Genomic DNA, 25754 nt, shown 5'->3' with positions numbered 1-25754 from the left:
CGGTCCTACGCTCACGGATGCACCAGTGTCGATTTGCATGGATATCCCGGTTCCTGCCACGTCTACTTACATGACAATACGTCGCGAATTATTGTTAGATACCCTTGTGCACCTAATAACGTGTATCTCCAGAACCACCTCGTCCTGTTACTCGTCTTCCATGCGATGTAGTGTCTCGTGATATCTACTTCTACCATTGAAAGTCGGTTTGCTCTTCAGTCGACATGCGTTTGCAAGATGTCCTGTTTTCTTGCAGAAGAAAAACTCTGCCTTCACTTATGGACAGTTTTGAGGAATGTGTTGTCCCAGGCACCGATAGCATGACTTCAATGTACTGTTACCATGGCCAGTTGCTGAGGCCTTGGGGCCCAACTGCCTTTTACTTTCTGACGAAGGCTTATCGACCCGAAACGTTAACTCTGTTTCTCTCCACAGATACTGACTGACCCGCTGAGATTTCCAGCATTTTCTGTTTTTATTTCAGATTGCAGCATCTGCAATATTTTGCTCTTGCCTTTTACTTATAACCTGTAGGCGATTCATCTCAGTTGTCTGACGACTGGAAAAGGTGCAAAATTCTCGGAAGTGCCATACACATCGACATAGCTGTCTGACAAGCTAAATCAAGTCAAGTTGGGGGTTGTCAACAACTTTCTTCTGATTCCTTCATTTTTCATCCCACAAAGCGGTCATGCAATGCTTGGTCCTGAAATTTTCCGAAATGCCAGTGAATGGCATTGTAGCTTTTTTAAACCTACAATGTACTCATTGATACCCTCATTTTCCAAAACGATAACTTTCAGCAATTTCCAGGGGCTCAGGATTGTAGTGCTGTTCTAACCTCCATCACTGGCATGTCCTTTGGCTTGACCAGAACAGTACATTTTTCAGAGTTTCATGTACCTCATGGCCTACTTCATTAAGAAAATAGCCAGTTTCCATTCTAAAATCGTCCGGTTATGGTTTTCATCAGCAGGGACTTTGACGATACTATTCGCGGTTAAAAATGTTTCTAGCTGCTCCACATATGCTCCGAAAGTCTCTCGGTCATGATGGAACTCACCCAATGCCCTATTATTCACATAGGCGCAGCCATCTGGACTCTGGCAATGTCAACAGTTCAGCTAACTATGCTTGTAATTTACCTTGGATTTTTAGCTGTTCTGCAAAACAAAGAACCTCTCAAAGTCTCTCTGTTGGTTGGCAGGACATGTGACCTTGCTACATGATCCTTTTATTGTATTTACATCAGTAGTTGCATTACTACAGTAGTCCACTCGGTGGAACAGTAGCCCACTGGGGGTTGGATGGAGGGCTTTATTACTGCCAGTCCCTCAGTTCAACCCTGCAGACCTGTTGCCCAATCCTTTGGAATGGAATTAATTGAAAAGTTCAGTACATCTCAATCTGCAAGCAATGGCACTTTCACAAGAATGACAAAACCACTTTTGTGTCAATCTTGCCCCGAAGAGCAGTTATGCTTATACAGTTTTATCTATAAAATTCCTTTCTGCTGCCATCTCTGTCTCATTTAGTCTCCACTTATTCTCACATTCAACTTTTTAATGATATTTTTTGAAGCAGCTACTCAAATGTACAATTTGCACGTCACAATGATGCTCATGGGCTGCATACTTCTAAATTTTAATAGAATAATTTACAAATATTGTCAAAAATTGTTTCCTTGACATTTTGTGGTTGCTAATATTGTGCCTATTCCTGTTTTAGTCCAGTTGTATGAAAGACTTCTTTTCGAACACTCTGCAACTGCTGCCTTGCTGCTCTCATATTTATGTTTCATAGTTTTGGTTGGATCATGACGGTCTAATATGTTCTCCTCCTTTTCTGTTACAGAGGTTGTCTGCCATGGCGAATGGTCCCGCTGGTTTAATGAACATACACCTTCTAGTGACAGCCCAGGCGATTATGAATTACTAGACCCCCGAAACAATAAACACTGTTCTTCCCCTTTTGATCAAATTACTATCATTCACTGTCAATTCGTTGATGAACCTGAGAGGCCAATAAGCGACTCACCAGACAATGTGACGTGCGACAAAGACACGGGTCTCACCTGCATAGTCTCAGAAAATGATTTGCAGGAGTCCAAGTTTTGTTATGACTACCAAATTCGAGTTTGCTGCGAGAAACAAACAGCAATGACCACAACAACCAGCAGTACAAATATGGTTTCTGGTAAATGAGAAACTTGTGTCCAAATTAATAATGTATTCCGTATGTTAAATCAAAGCTGACTAATTACATCAAGCAGTCAAAGGTGTAAGGATAAATAGTTAATAGCTGTAGTTAAACATGTCCTGATCATTCGTGCCTCAGTATCAATAAATGACCTTCACTCCGTCATAAAATCAGAAGTGGGGATGTTCGCTGATGATTGCAGTGATCAGTGCCATTCGCAACTCCTCAGATAATGAAGCAGTCCGTGCCCGCATGCAAAAAGACCTGGACAACATTCAGACTTGGGCTGATAAGTGGCAAGTAACATTTGCGTCACACAAGTACCAAGCAATGACCATCTCCAACAAGAGACAATCTAACCACTGTCCTTTGACATTCAACGGCATTACCATCGCCGAATCCCCCAATACCAATATCCTGGATCAGCCACATAAATACCGTGGCTACAGGAGCAGGTCAGAGGCTGGGTATTCTGTGGTGAGTGACTCATTTCTTAACTCACCGACGCCTTTCCACCATCTAAAAGGCATAAATCAGGATAGTGATAGAATACTCTCCACTTGCCTGGATGAGTGCAGCTCCAATAACACTCAAGAAGCTCGTAACCATCCAGGACAAAACAGCCCACTTAATTGGCAGCCCATCCACTACCTTAAACATTCACTCCCTCCACCACCAGTGCACCGTGCCTGCAGTGTGTACCATCTACAAGATGCACTGCAGCAACTCACCAAGGCTTCTTCAGCAGCACCTCCCAAACCCGTGATTTAAATCATAGAAGGATAAGGGCACAATGCGCATGGGAACACCATCACCTCCAAGTTCTCTTTCAAGTCACATACCACCCTGACTTGGAAATATATCGCCATTCCTTCATCATCGTATGGTCAAAATCCTGGAACTCCCTCCCTAACAGCACTGTGGGAGTACCTTGACCACACAGACTGCAGTGGTTTTAGGCTCACACCACCTTCTCAAAGGCAAATAGGGATGTGCAATAAATGCTGGCCTTGCCAGTGATGCCAACATCCCATCAACGAATAACAAACAACAAAATACTGGTGAAATTCTCAATACTGCTGGATTGATGTTGGAGTGCAGTGTTTGAATGTTTTTCTTTTTCTTCCGAAGTGACGACTACAACAAAAGGGACAACAACCACACCTAATATTGCTGGCACTACTACAACGGGTAAGTGAAGTCTTCTTTCACTATACACCAGCAAGTCTGTTCGCACCAATTGCTTTTCCCCAATTCAGCTTTCAGACAATGCCACTCCATTAGTTCAGTCTTGTAGACTCTTTTAGGGAGGAAATGGTTGAAAATATAAAGACATCTGAATCTGCAGTTAGTTTTTTCAACAACAGTTGCAGGAAGAGCAATAAAACAGCCTTATGGAGAAACTCTCGAGGAATACTATCAGTATGTTTGTCGTAATGTAATGGTTTTGATTATTTTTCTTGCTCTACTGAAGGAATCACAACAACAGAGAAAGCAACTACAACCGGGTCCACCACTGGCTCCACACCGGGTGAGTGATGGCTTCCTTCGATATCCAGGAGCAAGACCAATGACACAAGTTATCTTGTTTCAACAACTTCCTGACAGTGGACCCTCTGCTTACTCACTGATGGTTACTTAACTAGTTTTAATATTTTACTGTCTTTTGAATGAAACGTATAATTTACATTTCATGGTGACAGGGATACTCTGCATACTTTCAAATTCCAATACAATTATTATTAAATCTTGTCAAAGGATGCTCGCTGACACGTTGTGGCCGTTAATATTCTTTCTGATTTTCTTTTGTTCTTTTGAAAGACAACCAATTATGCAAATACTACTTTGTCGGTCTCGTGTTTATGTTTGCATTTCAGTATTTGAAGTACGGAACCCTAGTTAGTAGCTGTCGTCAATTACTTCCTCATTCATTATGTCCTTTTCCCAATAAAATAACCTAGCGGTGGAACTCTATCAACACTGCTGGATTTGCAGTCGGAATGCAGCCGTTTTAAATATTTTTTTTCTTTCGTAGCGACAACTACAACAAAAGGGGCAACAACCACAATTCTGTCTACTGTCAGTTCTACAACAGGTAAGTGATGGTTTCTTTCACTCTACACCAGTATGTCTGTTCACACCAGTGTGCTTTTCTCTAATTCAGCTTTCAGGCAATGTCAGTAAATTAATTCAGTCTTGTAGACCTTTTTTTTGTTTCTAAATGGTTGAAAACCAAGCCAGCTGAATATGCATTTGGATTTTTCAATATCACATGTGCATAAAGTGTACTTTAATAATGCTATGAAGGAACTCTACAGGAATACTGTAGGAATTTACATTGTAGTGATGTGGTTTTGATTACTCTTCTTGGTTTTCAGAAGGAATCACTACAACAGTGAAAGCAACTACAACCGGGTCCACTACTGGCTCCACACCGGGTGAGTGATGGCTTCTTTCAATATCCAGTAGCAAGACCGGTAACGTAAGTTATCTTATTGCAAAAATTTCCAGACAGTGGGGTCTCTGCTTACTCACTAACGTTTACGTAACTTGGTTGTAATATTTTACTTTCTTTTATCCTTTGACTGAAGAAGAAATAAAGCGATCTAGTTAGTCACTAGCAAATAGAAATTCCCATTACTTGCATTTCAGTATCCATAAAATAGCGTATTGTTGAAACTCTCTCTATACTGCAAGATTTCAAGTTTGTGTGTAGTAATTGTGAATATTTTAATTTTTCTTCTGAAGTGACAACTACAACAAAAGGGACAACAACCACACCTAATATTGCTGGCAGTACTACAACGGGTAAGTGAAGTCTTCTTTCACTATACACCAGCAAGTCTGTTCACACCAGTGTGCTTTTCCCCAATTCAGCTTTCAGACAATGCCACTCCATTAGTTCAGTCTTGTTGATCTTTCATTTTGAGGGGAAATGATTAAATATTTAAAGACCTCTGAATCTGCAGTTAGTTTTTTTCAACAATGTTTGCAGCAAGAGCAATAAAATAGTGCTTTGGAGAAACTCTAGAGGAATACTGTCAGTATTTTTGTCGTAATGTAGTGGTTTTGATTATATTTCTTGCTCTACAGAAGGAATCTCTACAACAGTGAAAGCAACTACAACTGGGCCCACTACTGGCTCCTCACTGGGTGAGTGATGGCTTCTTGCAATATCCAGCAGCAAGATCGGTGACACAAGTTATCTTGTTTTAACATCTCTCAGACAGTGGAAGTCCATTACTTCACCCCTTGTGGACATTTAGCTCATTCCTTCCAGAGAGAAATGGTTGACAACTTAACTATTTGAATGAAGCCAGATCAGAGTCTGAGCATGAGAAATACCGTGTCCATGTCTGTGCACGTCTGTGCCTCTCTTCGTCTCTGCTTACTCACCAATGTTGGCTCAACTTCTTCTGAATATTTCTCTGACTTTTGAATGAAATGTACAATTAGCAAATTCCAGTAGAATCATTATCTAATGCTGTCCCCTTGACATGTTGTGCTTTTTAATACTTTTCCCTTTTTGTCTGTTGTCTAGTAACTTGAAATAGTTCTTTTCAAACACAACCAATTATATAAATGTTGTCTTGGCACTTTCAAAGTTTTTTTTTACTGACAAAGGAGAAAAAGGTTGATCTAGTCAGTAGCTGTAGTAAAACATTTTTCTCATTCTTTGCACTTTAGTATCAATAAAATAGCCAACTGGTGAAACTCTCACAATCCCACAGGATTTCAAGTTTGAGTGCTGTGGTTTTGATTGTTATTATTTTTCTTCTGAAGTGACAACCACAACAAAAGAGATAACAACCACACATATTATTGCTGTCACTACTACAATGGATAAGTGATGCCTTCTTTCAATAGACACCAGCAAGTCTGTTCACATCAGTCTGCTTTTCTCAAATTCAAATTTCAAACAATGTGAGTCCATTAGTTCAGTCTTGTAGATCCTTTTTTTGTTTGAAAATGGTTGAAAACCTAGCCAGCTGAATCTGCATTTTTCCATACCACGTGCAGAAAGTGTAATTAAATAATCTTATGGAGGAACTCCACTAGAATATTATAGGAATTTACATTGTATTGATGTGGTTGTGATTACTTTTCTTGTTCTTCGGAAGGAATCACAACAACAGTGAAAACAACTACAACCGGGTCCACCACTGGCTCCACACCGGGTGAGTGATGGCTTCTTTCAATATCCAGGAGCAAGACCAGTGACACAAGTTGCAACCATTGCCAGACACCGGAGTCTTTGCTTACTCACATAACTAGTTCGTAATATTTTACTGTTTTTTGAATGAAACATACAATTTACATTCCATGGTGACAGGGATACTCTGCATACTTTCAAATTCCAATGCAATCGTTATCAAATCTTGTCAAAGGATGCTCGCTGACATGTTGTGGCCGTTAATATTCTTTCCTATTTTATTTTGTCCAGTAACTTGAAAGATTTCTTTTGCAACACAACAGTTATGCAAATATTGCTTTGTCGGTTTTGTGTCTATGTTTGTACTTCAGTATTTGAAGTAAGGAATCCTAGTTAGTAGCTGTAGTCAATAACTTCCTCATTCATAATGAAAATTTTCCCAATAAAATAACCTCGCAGTGGAACTCTATTAAACCAGTTGGAGTGCAACCATTTAAAATATGTTTTTTTTTTAGAAGTGACGACTACAACAAAAGGGACAACAACCACAACTCTGTCTACTGGCAGTTCTACAACTGGTAAGTGATGTTTTCTTGCAATTTAAACCAGCAGGTCCGTTCACACCAGTGTGCATTTCTCAAATTCAAATTTCAGGCAATGTCAGTCCATTAGGTCAGTTTTGTAGACTATTTCTTCAGCAGAAAAATGATTGAAAATTTAAAGACATTTGAATCTACATTTATTATTTTCAACATCACTTTTGCAGAAAGTATAATTAAATAGTCTTATGAAGGAACTCTACAAGAATACTATAGGAATATACACTGTATTGAAGTGGTTTTGATTACTTTTAATGCTCTTCAGAAGGAATCACTACAACAGTGAAAGCAACTACAACTGGGCCCACTACTGGCTCCACACCGGGTGAGTGATGGCTTATCCAGTAGCAAAACCAGTGACACAAGTTATCTTGTTTAACAGCTCCCAGACAGGGGAAATCCATTACTTCGCTCCTTGTCGATATTTAGCTCATTCCTTTCAGAGGGAAATGGTTGGAAACATTTAGGCTGAATTTGCAGCCCCAAATGGGCGCTTATGAGGTGCACACGTGCCCATAGGGGCCGCGCAAGTTCCGGGTTTAGGCATGCACTGTGCATCTGCTAAAACCCGGAACTTGCGATCTATCAAGAATTCTATTGACAGATCGTACGAATCCGAAGGAAATGGGCCTCCGCAGGCGGAGAGTTGAGCTATTTGCCCTTCTGCCCAGCGAATGCCCATGAAATTCCTATGTCTGTTTAAAAAAGGGGGCAGAGAAAAGGCAGGTAACTATAGGCTGGTTAGTTTAACATCTGTAGTGGGGAAAATGTTTGAAGCTATCATTAAGTAAGAAATAGCGGGACATCTAGATAGGAATAGTGCAATCAAGCAGACGCAGCATGGATTCATGAAGGGGAAATCATGTTTAACTAATTTACTGGAATTCTTTGAGGATATAACGAGCATGGTGGATAGAGGTGTACCGATGGATGTGGTGTATTTAGATTTTCAATAGGCATTCGATAAGGTGCCACATAAAAGGTTAATGCAGAAGATAAAGGTACGCGAAGTCAGTGGAAATGTATTAGCATGGATAGAGAATTGGCTGGCTAACAGAAAGCAGAGAGTCAGGATAAATGGGTCCTTTTCGGGTTGGAAATCAGTGGTTAGTGGTGTGCCACAGGAATCGGTGCTGGGACCACAACTGTTTACAATATACATAGATGACCTGGAAGAGGGGACAGAGTGTAGTGTAACAACATTTGCAGATGACACAAAGATTAGTGGGAAAGCGGGTTATGTAGAGGACACAGAGATGCTGCAAAGAGGTTAAGCGAATGGGCTAAGGTTTGGCAGATGGAATACAATGTCGGAAAGTGTGAGGTCATCCACCTTGGGAAAAAAAACAGTAAAAGGGAATATTATTTGAATGGGGAGAAATTACAACATGCTGCGGTGCAGAGGGACCTGGGGGTCCTTGTGCATGAATCCCAAAAAGTTAGTTTGCAGGTGCAGCAGGTAATCAGGAAGGCGAATGGAATGTTGGCCTTCATTGCGAGAGGGATGGAGTACAAAAGCAGGGAGATCCTTCTGCAACTGTATAGGGTATTGGTGAGGCCGCACCTGGAGTACTGCGTGCAGTTTTGGTCACCTTACTTAAGGAAGGATATACTAGCTTTGGAGGGGGTACAGAGACGATTCACTAGGCTGATTCCGGAGATGAGGGGGTTACCTTATGATGATAGATTGAGTAGGCTGGGTCTTTACTCGTTGGAGTTCAGAAGGATGAGGGGTGATCTCATAGAAACATTTAAAATAATGAAAGAGATAGACAAGATAGAGGCAGAGAGGTTGTTTCCACTGGTCGGGGAGACTAGAACTAGGGGGCACAGCCTCAAAATACGGGGGAGCCAATTTAAAACCGAGTTGAGTAGGAATTTCTTCTCCCAGAGGGTTGTGAATCTGTGGAATTCTCTGCCCAAGGTAGCAGTTGAGGCTGGCTCATTGAATGTATTCAAGTTACAAATAGAAAGATTTTTAACCAATAAGAGAATTAAGGGTTATGGGGAGCGGGCGGGTAAGTGGAGCTGAGTCCACGGCCAGATCAGCCATGATCTTGTTGAATGGCGGAGCAGGCTCGAGGGGCTAGATGGCCTACTCCTGTTCCTAATTCTTATGTTCTTATGTTCTTATGTAAGCAGCCGTAAGGTCTGCTTTTACCAGTGTAAGAGTTTTAAAAAACATAAACATAAAATTTTTTTCATTCATTTATACATTAAAAATCCTATGCAATAAGGTAAGTTTATTTTTAGCCCCGTTAAAACATGTAAAAAAAATGTAATTAAACTTAAAAAAAAAATTAATTGAATGCCATTTCAATTAAATATGTAATGTTTTTAGTTATTTGATGTGTAGATGTTTTTTTATGTGATCCCCATTCATACGTATGGGAGTTCATTCATAAGTATGAATGGGGATTCTCTTCTTTGATTGGTTGGGCAAGCCCATGAGATCCCAGGGGCACTTGCGAACCACCCACGCCCCTGGGTTACGTGGGCTTCTGCACAGACCTACGCGTGGAGCATATAGAACCCAAGTTGCCGAACCTACCGGACCACCAGGTAAATTTGTAGATTTTTTGTAGATCAGAGGCATCCGCCTGTGGGAAGCCTCCAACCGCAAATTCAGCCCCATTATCTATTTGAATAAAGCTTGATCAGAGGCTGTACCTCAAAAATGCTGTGTTCAAGTTTGTGCCGCCTCTATCTCTCTAGTTTCTGCTTATTCACTAACTTTTACTCAGCTACTACAAGTGATGTCTTTCAATATACTCCAGTAAGTCTGTTCACACCAGTGCGCTTTTCTCAAATTCAGCTTTCAGACAATGTCAGTCCATTAGTTCAGTCTTGTAGACCCTAATGGGAGATAATAGTTGAAAAATGAATGGATATCTGAATCTGCAGATAATTGTATCAACATCACCTTTGCAACAAGAACAATTAAATAGACTTATGGAGGAACTCTACATGAATATTGTAGAAATTTACATTACATTGAAGTGGTTTTGCTTAATTTTCTTGTTCACCAGAAGGAATCACTACAACAGTGGAAGCAACTACAACCGGGTCCACCACTGGCTCCACACCGGGTGAGTGATGACTTCTTTCAATATCCAGTAGCAAGACCAGTGACACAAATTATCTTGTTTCAACAATTCCTAGTCAATGGAACTTCATTACTTCATCCCTTGTAGATATTTAGCCCAACCCTTCCTGATGGAAACGGTTGAAAATTTTACTATTTGAATGAAACTAGATCAGAGGTTCGAATTGAGGAGAAATGCTAGGTTCAGTTTGTGCACGCCTCTGTCTCTCTTGGACTCTGCTTATTCACCAACATTTTTGAAATATTTCCCTGACTTTTGAATGTAACATAAAATTTCCATTTCATGATGGTGGTGATACATTGCATTCAAATTCCAATACAATCATTACCAATTTTTGTCAAATGTTGTTCCCCTTGACACGTTGTGGCTGTTAATATTCGTTCCGATTTTCTTTTGTCCAGTAACTTGAAAGATTCTTTTTGAAACGCAACCAATTATGCAAATACTGCTTTGTCATTCTGTTTGCACTTTAGTATTTGAAATAAGGAGACCCAGTTAGTAGCTGTAGTCAATAACTTCATCATTGTTTATGCCCTTTTGTCAATGAAATAACCTAGCGGTGGAACTCCATTAATATGATGGATTGCAGTCGGAGTGCAGTGGTATTGAATATTTTTCTTTTTCTTCAGAAGTGACAACTGCAACAAAAGGGACAACAACCACAACTGTGTCTACTGGCAGTTCTACAACGGGTAAGTGATGTTTTCTTTTAATATACACCAGCAAGTCTGTTCACACCAGTGTGCTTTTCTCAAATTCAACTTTCAGCCAATGTCAATCCATTAGTTCAGTCTTGCAGACGCTTCCTTTTGGTCGATAATAGTTGAAAAATTAATGGATCTCGGAATCTGCAGTTAGTTTTATCAGCAGCACTTTTGTAGCAAGGGCAATAAAATATGGTAGAACGCTACAGGAACACTATAGGAATTTAGGTTTGACTGTAGTGGTTTTGATGAAGTTTCTTGTTCTTCAGAAGGAATCACTACAACAGCGAAAGCAACCACAACCGGGTCCACTACTGGCTCCACACCGGGTGAGTGATGGCTCATTTTGATATCCAGTAGCAAGACCAGTGACACAAGTTATCTTTTTCCTAGACAGTGAAAGTCCATTACTTCACTCCTTGTAGATATTTAGCTCATTCTTTCCAGAGGAAAATGATTGGAAACATTCTCTATTTGAATGAAGCCAAATCAGATGCTGTGCTTAAGAAATACTGTGTCCATGTTTGTGCTGCCTCTGACTCTCTTAGTCTCTGCTTATTCATCTATTTTCCCTCAGCTCTTTTTGACAATATCTCTGACTTTTGAATTAAAAGTACAATTTACAATTGATGGTGATGGTGGTTGTCTGCATACTTTCAAATTTTAATAGAATGATTATCAAATATTGTCAAAGGATCTTCCCTGTCACGCTTTTTTGTTAATATTCTTATCTTTTCTTCTTTTATCCAGTACCTTGAAAGAGTTCTGTCACAACACAAGCAATTATGCTAAATTTGCCTTGCAACTCTCATCTTTGTTTTCTCTGCAGTCTATTCAACACTGGCAATCACCTCACCTACAACTGAAGCAGGATGTTATTGTAATACAAACCCACCTAGAACTGTAAGTTGAAACTTCTTATTGCAAGAGTCTATTCACTATTGACATGCCAAGGTAAATTACATTGGCAGCGATGATTTTAATTTTCAGCTTTAACCATTTTTGATCATTATTTTGGGAAAAATCTAGGTTTGAGACTCGAGAGGGAGATTTCTAAAGCTATTATAATAGAAGCAGAAGACTTTGTTGAAATAAATGGAAAGATAATATTATTAGACAAGAAAAGGAAAGATAGTGAGAAATGAAAACACTGCTAGAAGGGCAAATTGATATTAAAGAATGAAGACAGGAAACCAGGAAAGATAATAATGTTCCAAAAAAATGGATATTCCTGGATACAACTTTTTCAGGAAAAGCAGGAAAGACAAAAAGTTGGGTGGGGTGGCAATGTTAGCGAAAGACTCTATCACAGCACTTGAACTTAAGGCTGTCCTAGGAGATTCTTGGAAGATAGGGTCCATACAGACAGAGTTAGAAATAGGAAAGAAATTGGTATATATCGTGATGTGCACTACAGGCCACCATACAGAAATGAGATAGCGGTGGAGATTTGCAAACAATTTAGAATTATATGTAAGAACAACAGGGCAATAACTAGGTAAGGCTTGAGAAGTACCTGCTTTGGTAGGACAACACAGGATTGGCAGCATCTGTAGAATCAAACCCCAGCAGGAGCCATCATTTTTCAAGAGAAGAGAGAAGAAAATTGAAAAAAAAAGTAATAATCCCTGACTTGATAAGCGCAAAACTACAGAACCAATCTTACACTTTTTAAATTGCTTTTTAAAATGGAATAGGTAAGTTAGCACTGTGCAATGCTAAACTGTGCCCCAGTCTGGCTGTACTACTGAGAGAAGGCTGGGAAGGTCACCGACAATATGCTGACGGCCTGAGGCCAGAAGATCAGCTGGAGTCAGGGGTGCATCTTTGCACCCCAAGTTCACTAAAGTGGAAAATTCCTGCTCATTTCAATAGCCGTTTAGCATTGACTGGGTTTCTAAAAGCCAATAATTTCAACAATATAAGGCAGAGATTCACCATTTTCGTACTTCTAGTACACGTCAGGAAATTGCACATTCCCTGCCCTTGCTTTTCCAACCTTTACGAGCAATGGATGGAAAATCACAGACTTGGACTGCACAATTTACCAGTTTATGCTCCCACTGTGTGGAAGGGTGAGGAGGGTGGGGGATGTGAAACAGAAAATCTCCCCAACCGTTTTCCAAAAGGATGATAGCCCCAGTTTTTCTCTCTGGGTATTGTCTGGTGGTAATTTGGAGTGCAGCGCATTGCAGTGCTCTGCCAGGACCTTTATATTAGCGTCCCAACATTCCATTTGGTGTTTCATTACTTATCATCAGCACACTTCAAATGCACCTGGTGCCTGACTGTTGGGAGCCAGATTTGACAGAGGAGAAAGTTTGGGCCTTTAAAGGCACCTGCACCATTAAAGGGACAGCCCCATGGGAGAGCCAGAAGAACTTGCAGCTGCTGGGGCTGGATTTTTATGCAGACCCCTTCAGATGAAAAGTGTTTTTTTAATGAATGCATGCATGCCAGAAGCAGCGATTTGCACACCAGTGGTCTTCATGTTAAAGGGTACAGTCCCGTGAATGATTTGGTGCTGCGGTGTCATGGCAGGGATGGCAGCAGTTCTCCAAGCAGCCGTCTGCTTTAGAGGGAGCTGATATGAGGGCGGTACTATGGTACCAAGCAGTAGAAGCAGGGAAAACAAGAATGTGTATGAAGAATGATTGCACAGGAATAGGCAAACCAAAATAATTTATTTCAAGCAGAAAGATGTGAAAAAAATCCTAAACCAAACAGAAGCCACATCAGCTAATTTTGGTTATATATGATTGTTCAGTTATGTTCAGGCATTCTGAAAATACTAGTAAGCAAAGATATCATAGTATTCAAATTGAGAACAAACTACTGCAGCTGCTCGTTAAAGTACCAGTAGAAACAAGTGGCTTTCATGTTCACAAATTATGTTTGATAATTAAATCAACTCCAAGTTTATTTATGAATGAATTTCTTGTTCATTTTCTTTCTAGTGCAATGAACGTTGGGAGGAAAACTGTTCCAACATTACTTGTTTGGGAGGAAACACTTATAAGATAGAAGGCATCATTTGTCCACAACTGATTAAACCAACATGCAGTCAAGGCATAGAGCCTGTGAAAGTCCAAACTGAAAATGGCTGTTGTGCGCAATGGGAATGTGATTGTTAGTATCATTTCTTTGTTCAACAATTCAAGTTTAACAGTCATTTGGAAATTTGTAGCATTCTTGCTTTTCTACTATATTGAAATTCTACCTTTGTCTAACTTTAGGTGAATGTATAGTATGGGGAGAGCCACACTATCGCACATTTAATGGTCTACAATACGACTTCTTTGGGAATTGCACATATACTCTTGTCGAAGAACAAGTTCCAAAATACAATTTCAGCGTTCTAATTGACAATTATTTTTGCTTGCCCAGTATACCTAAATCTTGTCCAAAAGGGCTAGTTATTTTTTACAATGAAAATGTTGTAACTATTTCAACTGGGGTCATGTATATGGTAAGTGCCATAAGGTATTACAGATTATTATTAATAGATGCTATCAATTAACCTATAGTCCAAGCCTAACACACTTAGGAAGCCAACATTGCATTAATTTGTTGCTGCCCTTCCAACTATTTCTGTAGAAATGGATGAACCAGCAAGCTGTCTGGAACAATGCATTTGCCATCTCATAGGTAAGGGTGAAAATGGCCCTTTAGAACATCTTGATTGCTTAATAGGTAAAGATACTGCCCAGTCTATTGCAGTCATACAAACCAGAATCTGAACCCCCTAATGATTTGGTCTCAGCTGGGATTGTAACAGGGACTACAGAAGGGTAATCAATGACGTGCTCCTGATTGTTATCAGTGATTCCTGTTTGATAGGGTACAGGTGTAAATTTTAGATTAGGACACAAATAAGCTTGTTTGTGATGCACTCACAGTTAAGTAGCTAGTGAACACTCACTGACAGATTACAATGGCCACTTGGACAAGATATCAGAGGGCTACCAGTGCCTGTGGAACCATATTGTGGCATTATTGAATGCTTTCAGGAGCAGAGAGGAGAAAATTATCCAGTGCTGAAAAATTGCCTTCTGATGACTGAAAAGGCTCAGCATCCAGAAATTAATGGTTGTTGACATTTTCACAGCCGCAGGTAGAACAGATGGAATCTCTGAGGATTTCCATTAACTCACATATCTTGTCTAGTACCGTCTGAGAAAGTCTGAACCACCATAATCGAGTTTTCTGATAGATCCATGTGTGACATGTGGGGCCAATACATCCATTCCTAAGACCTTCTCCCGTGATCCTACACCTGTTCCCCTACACCTGTTCCTCAACAAAGAAAAAAAATGATATGATGCCATATCACATTTTTCAGAAACATCTTAAAGCACTTTTCTTATAGTCATTTACTTTGAAGTGCAGTAGCTGCTGTTATGTAGGCAAACATGGCAGCTGTTTCAAGCCCGTGTGGTGGCTGATGTACAATGGGCACCACACGTTAAAAAGATCCATGCACAGGCATCTTCCACCCCTTCACCTGGAGTTCAGGATTGGAATATCAGGTCCTTCATTGAAACATCTGTGAACTCACTGTGAACTGGAAGCCCGTCATCCTCGTTCGAGGGACCGCCTATGATGATGATGTTTTATGCATAGCAAGATTTTACCAACAACCATAAGAGGAATGGCCAGTTAATTTGCTATTGGATAAGTCAGGTATGCTGGACGGCACACAGGGAAACTCACTGCTCTACTTTGAATAGCGTCATGGGATCTTTAATACCCATCTGAACCACTGGAACAGGTAGATGGGGCCTTACTTCAACACCTCATCCAAAGGAATCCAACTCTGACAATGCAGTGTTCACTCAGCACTGCACTGGTATGTCAGCTCAGATCGAACGACTGACAAATGATGAACAAACCTGCAGTTACATAGTGTCTTTCACGATCTCAGGATGTCCCAAAGCGCTTTACAGTCAAGGAAGTACTTTTGAAATGTAGTCACTGTTGTAATGTAGATTATGTACATTATCTACATGATCACTCATGACACAAATTCCATGCTTCCTCTTGTTAAAGAACACTTTTAAATTGCTTATCATTATTAAAATCTAGACTAATGTTATCATAGTATTGGTATCGTATCCTATTTTGAAATTTGGAATATACAACATGCAACATGGTTTCAGTTAATTTGATCAATCCTCCATGATTTTAGTCCACGAGCATGAAGTGGTTTCCACTATATTACATCTATCGCTGAACAAGCACATTGACGGGAATTAAGGGTTATGGGGAGCGGGCGGGTAAGTGGAGCTGAGTCCACGGCCAGATCAGCCATGATCTTTTTGAATGGCGGAGCAGGCTCAAGGGGCTAAATGGCCTACTCCTGTTCCTAATTCTAATGTTCTTATGTTCTTATGACGTCAATGCTGTCTAAATTAGCTTTAACTTCAAGATTCCCTTTTGAAGTTAGAACAATAGATTCTGGGCATATTAAAAAGAGTACTATCACAATGTTAAACCAACTGACCAATATAGCAAAGCACTAAAATAGTACAACAAATTATAAATCAGAAGTGTTAAACACAGAAACAGCATGGTGAGTCTCATTTTCATCTTTCACTTTATTTGGCTCAGATGCTCCAGTTAATGTAATTGTCCTGAAACATTAGACATACTGCATTAATAAGATATGTTGATTTGTTTTTCTTTCTTGTAGCTTGGAGAGTTTTCTGATGTTCTATTTTTTTCTTTCACAGTTAACGGTTAATGGAAATGATGTGAGTCTTCCCTACAGTTCAAATGGCTTTGAGATTATTAAACTGGGTGGCAGCACATATATTTCTATTCCTGAAATTCGAACAAGCATTACTGCTTTTCTTAATAATTTTAGGATCAGATTGCCAGAAAGATACTTCTTTAATAACACCCAAGGACATTGTGGTATGTGATATACATTACATAGTAATATCATATAATTTTAAATCATGTCAAATGACTTGCATTTTAGTCTATTGATAATTTTGCTGGTGAAACAAACTTTGTTTGGTACATAACACACTGCAACATTTTATCTTATTTTAGGATCCTGCTCCCACCCAGCCCAATGCACAAGGAAGAATGGAAAAGTCGAGCCTTCTGACTGTTGTCACAAAACTGCATATGATTGGAGAGTTGATGATCCCAATAAACCTTATTGTGAATCAGCTCCTACTAATGTGCCTTGTACTCCAGTTCCTCCTCCGCCAACATGCAAAACGGAGAAAACAATCTGTGATATCATTCAAGAAAAGTAAGTGAACTAATTCTTTAAATTTAATTGTTTCAAAATAAATATCTGAAAGACAATTTACAAATATACTAAATTACATAGAATTATATCGAGTCTACAGCACGGAAACAGGCCATTCGGCCCATCTAGTCCGTGCCGGTGTTTATGCTCCAAATGGGCCTCCTCCCACGCCTCCACATCGCACCCTATCAGCATAACCTTCTATTCCTTTCTCCCTCATGTGCTTATCTATATACCCCTGAATTCCCCTTAAATCAATTACGTGTATTTAAAAGATATCTACAGAGGTTTTGCAGCTTGTATTCTTTCTGCATTTTGATTTCATTTATATAAACACTGCTGTTCAGTTGGCGCCCAACAAATAAAATTTATAATCCTACAGTAGATGAAATGATTCAATCATGAATAAACTTAGTGATCGATAAATATGCATAGCAATTTTACACAGGACCTATCAAAAGAAATGTAGGACTGGGGTCAGTGAAGGACTGCAACTGGTTAAAGACATGGTCAGTCAGTGTATGTTCGTGTCCGTTATCAAAATCTCAACAGCTGGAAAGACAATAAAGTCCTCGCTTTAAATGCCTGCCACTGTAAAGGTAATAGGTGCCGAGTTGTCTTGTGCTCAATATATCTCTTAGTGTGGGCTGGCCCGTGCTGCCCCTGGGCCCCTGGCTCCAAATTCGTGCCTCCCCTGAGCCCCGATCACATCCCTCCACAGTCTCTCGCCGCTCCAACTGTACCTGCCCACACTCCAATCACCGACCTGGATCTTGATGATGTCACTCTTCACAGCTGTCGCCCTCCTGCACCAGCTCACGCTGTACCTTGAAGTGGCCTCCACGCAGCCCATGGCCGCCGCTCGCCGCTCCTTTTATGGTCCCGACCTGCCGCTGATGTCCCCTCGCAGTTCGGGGCCTCCACGCAGCCCATGGCTGCCACTCGCCGCTCCTTTTATGGTCCCGACCTGCCGCTGATGTTCCCTCGCAGGTCAGAGCCTCCATGTTGCCCGTGGCTGCCGCTCACCGCTCTTTTTATGGCCCCGACCTGCCGTCTTGGGTAATCCTTGCCACTGGACCAAGACCTAGCTCTGTCAAGCCCGTGTGGTGGCTGGTTGCAACGGCCACCCCATGTTAAAAAAATTCACGAACAGGCATCTTCCACCCTTCAGGATGTAGTTCAGGTCCTTCATTGAAACACCTGTGAACTCGTTCTTTTTTTAGCGTGGAAACAAGTCATCCTCATTTCAAGGGACCGCCTATGATGATGATGATATGATATCTCTTAGTGAACCATGCCTGCTGTAATGTATGCTCACAGGTTTGGAGAGCTGTTGTGGTTAAGGTTCCTGTAAAGTTTTATTGTTAATTTGTGGGTTATAGTGTCTCTTTAATAAGGGGGCACTCGGCTTTATATGTTAATTTAAAATAGTTTTAGAGCTGTTGCTTTGTGATTGGTTTAGCCACTCACGTGATGTTCACAAGACTCAATAAACCCCAGTCAGTTGGGTCTAGGTCATTCATGATGAGGTATGCAGTTGTGAGCCTTGTGGATGAACTGTTATTGTGTAGTGTGATTGTTAAACCTTTGTTAATAAACCAACTCGTTCTTAATAGCAATGTGTTACTATGAATTCTTAAGCAAAGAACCCATGAAACAAGTACATTACATCTGCAAACTAAAATTTTGCATTGGGACACCTATGCGAGCTTGGAATTAAGAGGCTGAGAATAGAAATAGTCCTCACTTCAGCAGCCAATTTATTCTTAGGGTGGAATTATAGATGAAAGGTTGGTGAGCACATTTGGCCTGCAGTTAACAACAAAACTATTTTTGGACAGATTCAGTGAGATACATTTAATTAGTGCTTAATTATCTAATATTTAGGTTTCAGACTATTACATTATAGAATCATAGAATCGTACAGCACAGAAGGAGGTCATTTGGACCATCGTGCCTGTGCCAGCTATTTGAAAGAGCTATCTAATTGGTCTAATTATCTCACTCTGTCCCAATATCCCTGCAAATAGTCCCTTTTCAAGTATATGTACAATTCCCTTTTGAAAGTTACTATTGAATCTCCTTCCACCACCCTTTCAGGCAGTGCATTCTAGATCACAACAACTCACTGCGTAAAAACAATTCTCCTCTCCCCCCGCGCCCCCCCGGTACTTTTGTCAATTTCCTTAAATTTATGTCCTCTGGTCACCAACCCTCCTGTGGAAACTATTTATCCCTATCTACTCTATCAAAACCTTTCATAATTTTGAACACCTCTATTAAATTCTCCCTTAATGTCGGGGTGGGCTCGGCGGACCGAATGGCCTTCTTCCTATTCTGTAACCATTCTATGATTCTATGAATCTTCTCAGCTCGAAGGGAGAACAATCCCAGCTTCTCTAGTTTCTCCATCTTCCCTGATCTCTTTCTAGTAAAACTCCTCTGTATATTCTCCAGGGCCTTGACATCCTTCCTGAAGTGTGTTTTAAACTTAATTAATTATTAATTTAGCATTAATGTCAGTTTTACATAAATCCTTCCTCCTTTCAAAACTCATGTACAGGTTTAAACATTTCCCTTGAAAATACTTGGAGCTAGAAATTTGGTATCACCCCGGTTGGGGCGTTAACTTTTGAGAAGTTGGAAGTTTAGCGCCAGGCATCAATGAATCTCACTGCCCGCTAATGGTGTAGGTGAGTGGCGTTAGGCTCCAAGCGATAACAAATATGAGGCGGTGTGCAATCAGGAGTGAGCACTGGCGAAGAGCCTTCCAGCTATTAATGGGGAGGGTCACTGGAGTCTCCACACCAGCCCCCAATGATTTGGGGAGTGCAGAATGGTGATACGCTGTGGGATGAAATGCAAAGTCCTTTGACGGCCTGCAACACTCCGTCGATTAAGCAGCCTTTATTTGGCTGCAGATACATCCTGCACTCTTTTCCACTCATAACTGACCTTTGGAACAGAAGTTCCTTGACAGCTGGACCGCGTCCCTTTAAGTAGCGCCCCGCAAGCCGGCTGGTACACGCCTCCACTCCCTGGCGCTATCGGTGTGAAGCGGGTAGCGTTACTGAAGTAGATCGAGCACCCAGAGACGCCACGATCTGCCTGAGGGGCCGCCAAATTTGCCATGCGGTGCGGGATTCGGCCCACCATGGCACTACTGCCCGAGCATCCCGATAGCACCCCCGCTATGCGTGAACTGGGGGCGCTAACATGCCGAATTTCTCCCTCTTATAATCTTTAAAAAGTTACCTACGTTGATGTGTATGTGCACTTAGAATCATTGAAATTGGACATCTGTTATATTTATGTGACCAATAAATGTCAGTTTACATCTGGGCAAAGCAGGGGAAAAAATGGCTTTTCAATTAAATACCGACAGGTTGCAATAAACTAAGTGCTAGAACTAGGCCAACAGTTCTCAAATGAATGAAACATATTATAGGAACTAATAGAAAATAGTCGATTCACAATTTTTAAAATGTTTCTCTTTCCTACTATTCAGCCCATTTGAACAATGCAGAGGGAAGATCAATCTTGACAAGTATATCAAGAGTTGCCACTTTGATCATTGCCAGCTAAATTCCACTGTTGACTGTACTAGCCTGGAAGCTGCTGCTCTGGCTTGTGCAAGTGTAGGCATATGTGTCAATTGGAGGGCTTTCACAAATGGACTGTGTAGTAAGTATTACAAATCTGGAAAATGACTGAATATCTGTGCTAAAAATAACAAAGAAGTACTGGTAAGTACAGGAGAATTATTTTGTGCGCAAGGGACAACTGCAGACAAAAGCCTGCTCTGAACCAGATCCCTATAAAATAGAAATGATAGTGTGTATGTTAGCAACCTACAGGCCACAAATCTCCTTGCAAGTTCTGCCAGATTCCCACTATAATGCCAATGGGAGATGGGCAGTGCCCATTGGAAATTGGTAGGTACCCAGGTGAGGTACCAGTCTCCAGTTGAGTGTCAGTGGGTTGCATAAGCGGAATCCCCCAAAGAATGGAATTTAAAAAAATGCTAGATCAGTGCAGGATGAGGATAAAGTACCAGAGATAGGAGAAAAACTAAAAAATAAATTAAGGGGAGGAACTTACTAAATTTAATATAAGTTAAAAAAATGGCAACAGAGACAATAATGAGATAAACAAATCTTCAAGACCCAATGGTTTTTACCCCAGGCATTAGAAGAAATAGCTGTAGCGGTTTTAGTCATGAGTTTCTAAAACTCTCGTGATTCAGGAATTGCCCCTTTAGATTGGAAAATTGCCAATGTCACTCCATTATTTAAGGAGGGTAGGAATGATAAACTGGAATATTAAAGGCCTATTGGTCTAACATCTGTTGTGGGGAAGTTATTAGAATCTAGTATTAGGGACAGAGTGAATGAGCTAAGAAACACATAGACCGCGATTTTCCCTACCTCGATGGGCGGCATTGGTGGCGGGTTGCGGCCCCACTGTTGGCTCATACCGGCGTCTGACATGACTTTCCCCTGATTGGGCTTGTTAAGCCCGCTCAGCCAGTTTCCCGGCCACCTGAAGGAAATGGGTCTGATGACGTCATTTGATGACGCATCATCAGCCGGTTTCCTTAAAAGGACCATGCGCAAATTTACTTAACATTGGTGCTGTCAGTGTTCTACAGCGTTGAGGTGCGACAAACACTGACAATGACTGCACAGAGATGTACGGCTGCACCCAGGCTCTCTCATGACTCACTCCAGATGTTTATGGAGGGAGTCACAGCACACAGCGAAGTTCTCTTCCCTTCCCATGGGCAGAAGAGACCTCTCCAAGACACCAACGCAGCCTGGTTGCACGTTGCACAGGATGTCACAAGCAGGGATGTCGTCAGGAGGACCAGGCTGCAGTGGAGCAAACCTTTCAATGATCTCAGTAGATCACAAAATGTTACTGCAAAGCCACACTCACCCTCATCCTGCTGTGCCACTCATCACATCCCATCACTCTGCCTTCCCTACCCTACTCCTACACATCCTTACTCACACCAACTTACCTTGCACCTTCACCCATCCCTCTCTAGCTACATTATCACATCCCCATCTCACCAGCTACCCCTCACACTCACTCTCATCCTAGTGCAATTAGCTTTTCAGGATCCCTGATTAACACCTTTCAATGGATACAACTCCATTATAATTACAAACACTGAGATATATGAGAAGTGAGTGTAAAACTGAGGAAAAAATCCCTATTAACTGATGTTCCTATAACTAGAGTGTGCATTAGGTGCCCCGTGTTGCATATAGGTATAACCCCACTTGCACTCTATGCTTACAATTCTACTGCAATGTAGCCTGTTTACAATACACTGCAATTATAATATAATTTCCTCTGTTCACATAAAGTATGAACAACAAAGGATACAGCTCCAGACTAGTAACTATAACTTGTGATGTCAAATGACATCTTAATAGTGAATGAGTTAAAATAGAACAATATGCTATGATAAAACACCTGTATTGTTGCACATTCGTTTCTGACCTTAGTGCTGATGATAGCATAATAGAGACCTTAGTCCTTGTGATAACATATTAGAAAACCTACTTATCTCACAACCCAAATGTCAAAAATTTAAAGTCTCTGTCTAACTGTCCAACATTTCTATAGGCGACAGGGAAAAAAGAACATGATGAAAAAATTGAAGGCTTCTGATTGATGCTCCAGGCTTGCTAGACTTTAGTTTCTTCATCATAGATGCTTAGTGGCTGCCTTTCTATCACCTGGTTCCTGGTCTACACTATCAAGTGCAGTCACCTGTATGATTTCTGGTTTGTAACTTTACCTGGGATTTGAACACCATTCTGCAAAAAACCTAAAGAGAATTTTGAAAGCACATCATTTAATAGAAACAAAAGAGGAAGCTTGCTTATAACTATATAATTCTATTACACATGCAATATATAACACTTTGTGATTCTTGTTGATTGAATGCTTTATACAATGGCTTTAATGCATTTGTTTATTAGTAATTTCTATACTTAATATTTTTTTTTAAATTGAAGACTATATCTGTCATCGAGGTTTCGTTTATAAGCCATGTCAGGAAAGGGGAGATGATCATTGTGTGAATCAGTGAGTATATTCCCATAGACAATTTATGTATTTCAACAATTCTTTTTAAAGTTGGAGCTGAAAAAAATATTTCTAATTTTACTGATAATCTTTAAAAAAATGTCTTTTTAAATTTTAGCATGGTGGTACCTGGGTTAGCATTTGTCTCCACTGTGGAAGGATGCTTTTGTCCAGATGGAATGATGTTGGCAGAAAACAATACCAAATGTGTCACCTCATGTGACAGTAAGTCAATTTATTTTCAACTGGGATGGCATCATTTATTAATAATGTCTTAATACGTGTCTTTCACTGCAACAACTTGCATTTATATAGTGCCAAGGCAGGGGAAACCCGGCCAGCCAGAGTTAAATTTAAAATGGTGCTTCCAAATGAGGACCCTCATTATAATATTTCAAGTGCCAAGCCGCCTCCTGGGAGCAGGTTGGCTTCCCGCCCCTGTCCTGCCTCTGTTAAAACCCAAAGTTGGAGGTGGGTTGAAGCGGATACACATTTTTAACACTTTAACCTCCCATCTGACTCCAATCCATCTGTTTTTTGTGGTTAAAATTCCTCCCATGTTTCTTCAGTAATTATGTTTAATTTTTGTCGTATACCATCTCCCCTTCAACTGAGAGTGCAGGTACACCTCTCTGATTTTCTCACTGCTCATCCTATCCAATTGGCAGCCCTGGGATTAAAAATATGTCACATGGTATGTTGACTAATAATAATTCCCCTTACAGTAGAATGATATTAAATATTTCATCATTTTTTTCTCTGAAATTGGTATTCATCACCTTAATTGATTCAGCCAGCACAGCAGGGTATTTAGTGATGTAGATCTCTTTAGAACTGCAGTACAGCTGGTTGGTGGAATAAATAATTCTAGCACAAAGAGATGTATGCCAACTCCGTATCCTCCAGAAATAGAAATCTTATCTGCTGCTCAACTCCTTGTCAGTAAAGTTATTCAAGCGCTATCTATTATTTTGTGAATGAGTTGCTATCTTTTTTTTCCTTTGCAGAATGCAAGCCCAGAATGTTTACTCAAACAATTATCAGGGACAATTGTGAAGCAACTGTTGAAGTAAAACAATGTGAAGGGCGATGCTTTTCAATCTCTAAGTAAGTAGATTTTTTAATTACTTATACTTATCTTGAATAGCACAATACCTTGTATAAAGCAATGCAAAAAGGTCTCTGATATTCTTTCAAACTACCTAGTATTTATGGCCATTCGGCCCAACAGGTCTGCATTTATGCTCCACACGAGCTTCCTCCCACCTTACTTCATCTCACCCTATCAACATATCCTTCTATTCTTTTCTCCCTCATGTAACAACCTAGCTTGCTCTTAAATGCAACTATGCTATTCATCTCAACTACTCCATGTGGCAGCGAGTTGCACATTCTAACCACTCTCTGAATAAAGGGTAAAACAGGTCACACATCTGTCTTTCTCATGCTTCAACTCAAATCCTGTGTATGCGCGGCTGGATGTTCACTGATTCATTCCACTTTTTTTTTAGTTCACTCTACATCTGAATTGGTTTTATGATTGTACACTTTTACGAGTTATTTCTTAGCACAGATCCTTAGCACTCCTACAACCAGTCACAGTGGCAGCATGCCACCATTTAGTCAGGCTTGATATTTCCAGCTGTTCCATATTCCTGTGTCTCTACAGGTCCTATCGAAAGCTTTCATGTCATTAAAGGCATTGTTGATAAATTAATATGATTATCCTCACTTGTATTTATTTGGAAGACTTATTATACAATATACTGTAATTATTTTTTCCAGATTTAACTTTGATATAAACACCATGAAACATAATTGCCAGTGCTGTCATGAAAAGGGGACGGAAGAAAAGTCAGTGATACTACAGTGTAAAAATGGAACTACTAAGACTTACAAGTATATCGACATCAAGTCTTGCACGTGCAAAGATTGTGAAAATGGGAATGAACAGCTGTTACTCAACCAAATCGTATGAACTAAAGATCACGATTTCAACCACATATCTGGAAAGCTTTCTTAGTCTAGATTTAACATTTAATTGCTCTGTATGAAATAACACCCAAAGGTAAAAAAAAAATCTCATTAGACGTAAGCTCCCTTTTTAGTAATAGTTGGCAGCATCTTTACAGTGCAGCATTTCTATTGTATGAAATTTGTCGATGATTGTCCCGTTAAAAATGTGACTCAATAAACTTACTTGCAAATAACTAAACTCTCCCACTTTTATTCTAGAAACATAGAAACATAGAAAATAGGTGCAGGAGTAGGTCATTCGGCCCTTCGAGCCTGCACCGCCATTCAGTAAGATTATGGCTGATCATTCCCTTAGTACCCCTTTCCTGCTTTCTCTCCATACCCCTTGATCCGCTTAGCCATAAGGGCCATATCTAACTCCCTCTTGAATATATCCAATGAACTGGCATCAACAACTCTCTGCGGCAGGGAATTCCACAAGTTAACAACTCTCTGAGTGAAGAAGTTTCTCCTCATCTCAGTCCTAAATGGTCTACCCCTTATCCTAAGACTATGTCCCCTGGTTCTGGACTTCCCCAACATCAGGAACATTCATCCCACATCTAACCTGTTCAGTCCCGTCAGAATCTTATACGTTTCTGAGATCTC

At 40.4% G+C, this 25754-nt stretch overlaps 2 protein-coding genes and 1 long non-coding RNA gene across 3 annotated transcripts in view; all 3 read left to right on the top strand.

The window, feature by feature from the left end:
- Positions 1-4645, top strand: part of LOC139278095 (mucin-2-like) — an 85435-nt gene extending 80790 nt beyond the window's left edge. The window contains exons 45-49 of the mRNA XM_070896753.1: positions 1855-2196; positions 3331-3390; positions 3674-3730; positions 4235-4294; positions 4578-4645. Coding sequence (XP_070752854.1) covers positions 1855-2196; positions 3331-3390; positions 3674-3730; positions 4235-4294; positions 4578-4645 — 587 coding nt within the window. The remainder of the gene's footprint in view (positions 1-1854; positions 2197-3330; positions 3391-3673; positions 3731-4234; positions 4295-4577) is intronic.
- A 319-nt stretch (positions 4646-4964) lies between these two features.
- On the top strand, positions 4965-6377 carry LOC139278571 (uncharacterized). Its single transcript, XR_011596305.1, has 3 exons — positions 4965-5007; positions 5293-5352; positions 6321-6377. It is a non-coding gene; the product is annotated as an uncharacterized lncRNA (long non-coding RNA).
- Positions 6378-7057: 680 nt separating this feature from the next.
- On the top strand, positions 7058-25296 carry LOC139278094 (intestinal mucin-like protein). Its single transcript, XM_070896752.1, has 15 exons — positions 7058-7121; positions 7217-7276; positions 9981-10040; positions 10688-10750; positions 11032-11091; positions 11592-11665; positions 13720-13891; positions 13999-14231; positions 16495-16678; positions 16820-17027; positions 20536-20711; positions 23060-23129; positions 23248-23354; positions 24137-24236; positions 24915-25296. The coding sequence occupies exons 1-15, from the start codon at positions 7058-7060 to the stop codon at positions 25105-25107; spliced, it is 1824 nt and encodes a 607-aa protein (XP_070752853.1). The 3' UTR covers positions 25108-25296.
- Positions 25297-25754: the final 458 nt, after the last annotated feature.

The sequence above is a fragment of the Pristiophorus japonicus genome, chromosome 13 (assembly GCF_044704955.1).
Source record: "Pristiophorus japonicus isolate sPriJap1 chromosome 13, sPriJap1.hap1, whole genome shotgun sequence".
NCBI lineage: Eukaryota > Metazoa > Chordata > Chondrichthyes > Pristiophoridae > Pristiophorus > Pristiophorus japonicus.
Note: the sequence above shows the minus strand (reverse complement) of the source record. Positions and strands in the feature narration are given on the sequence as shown.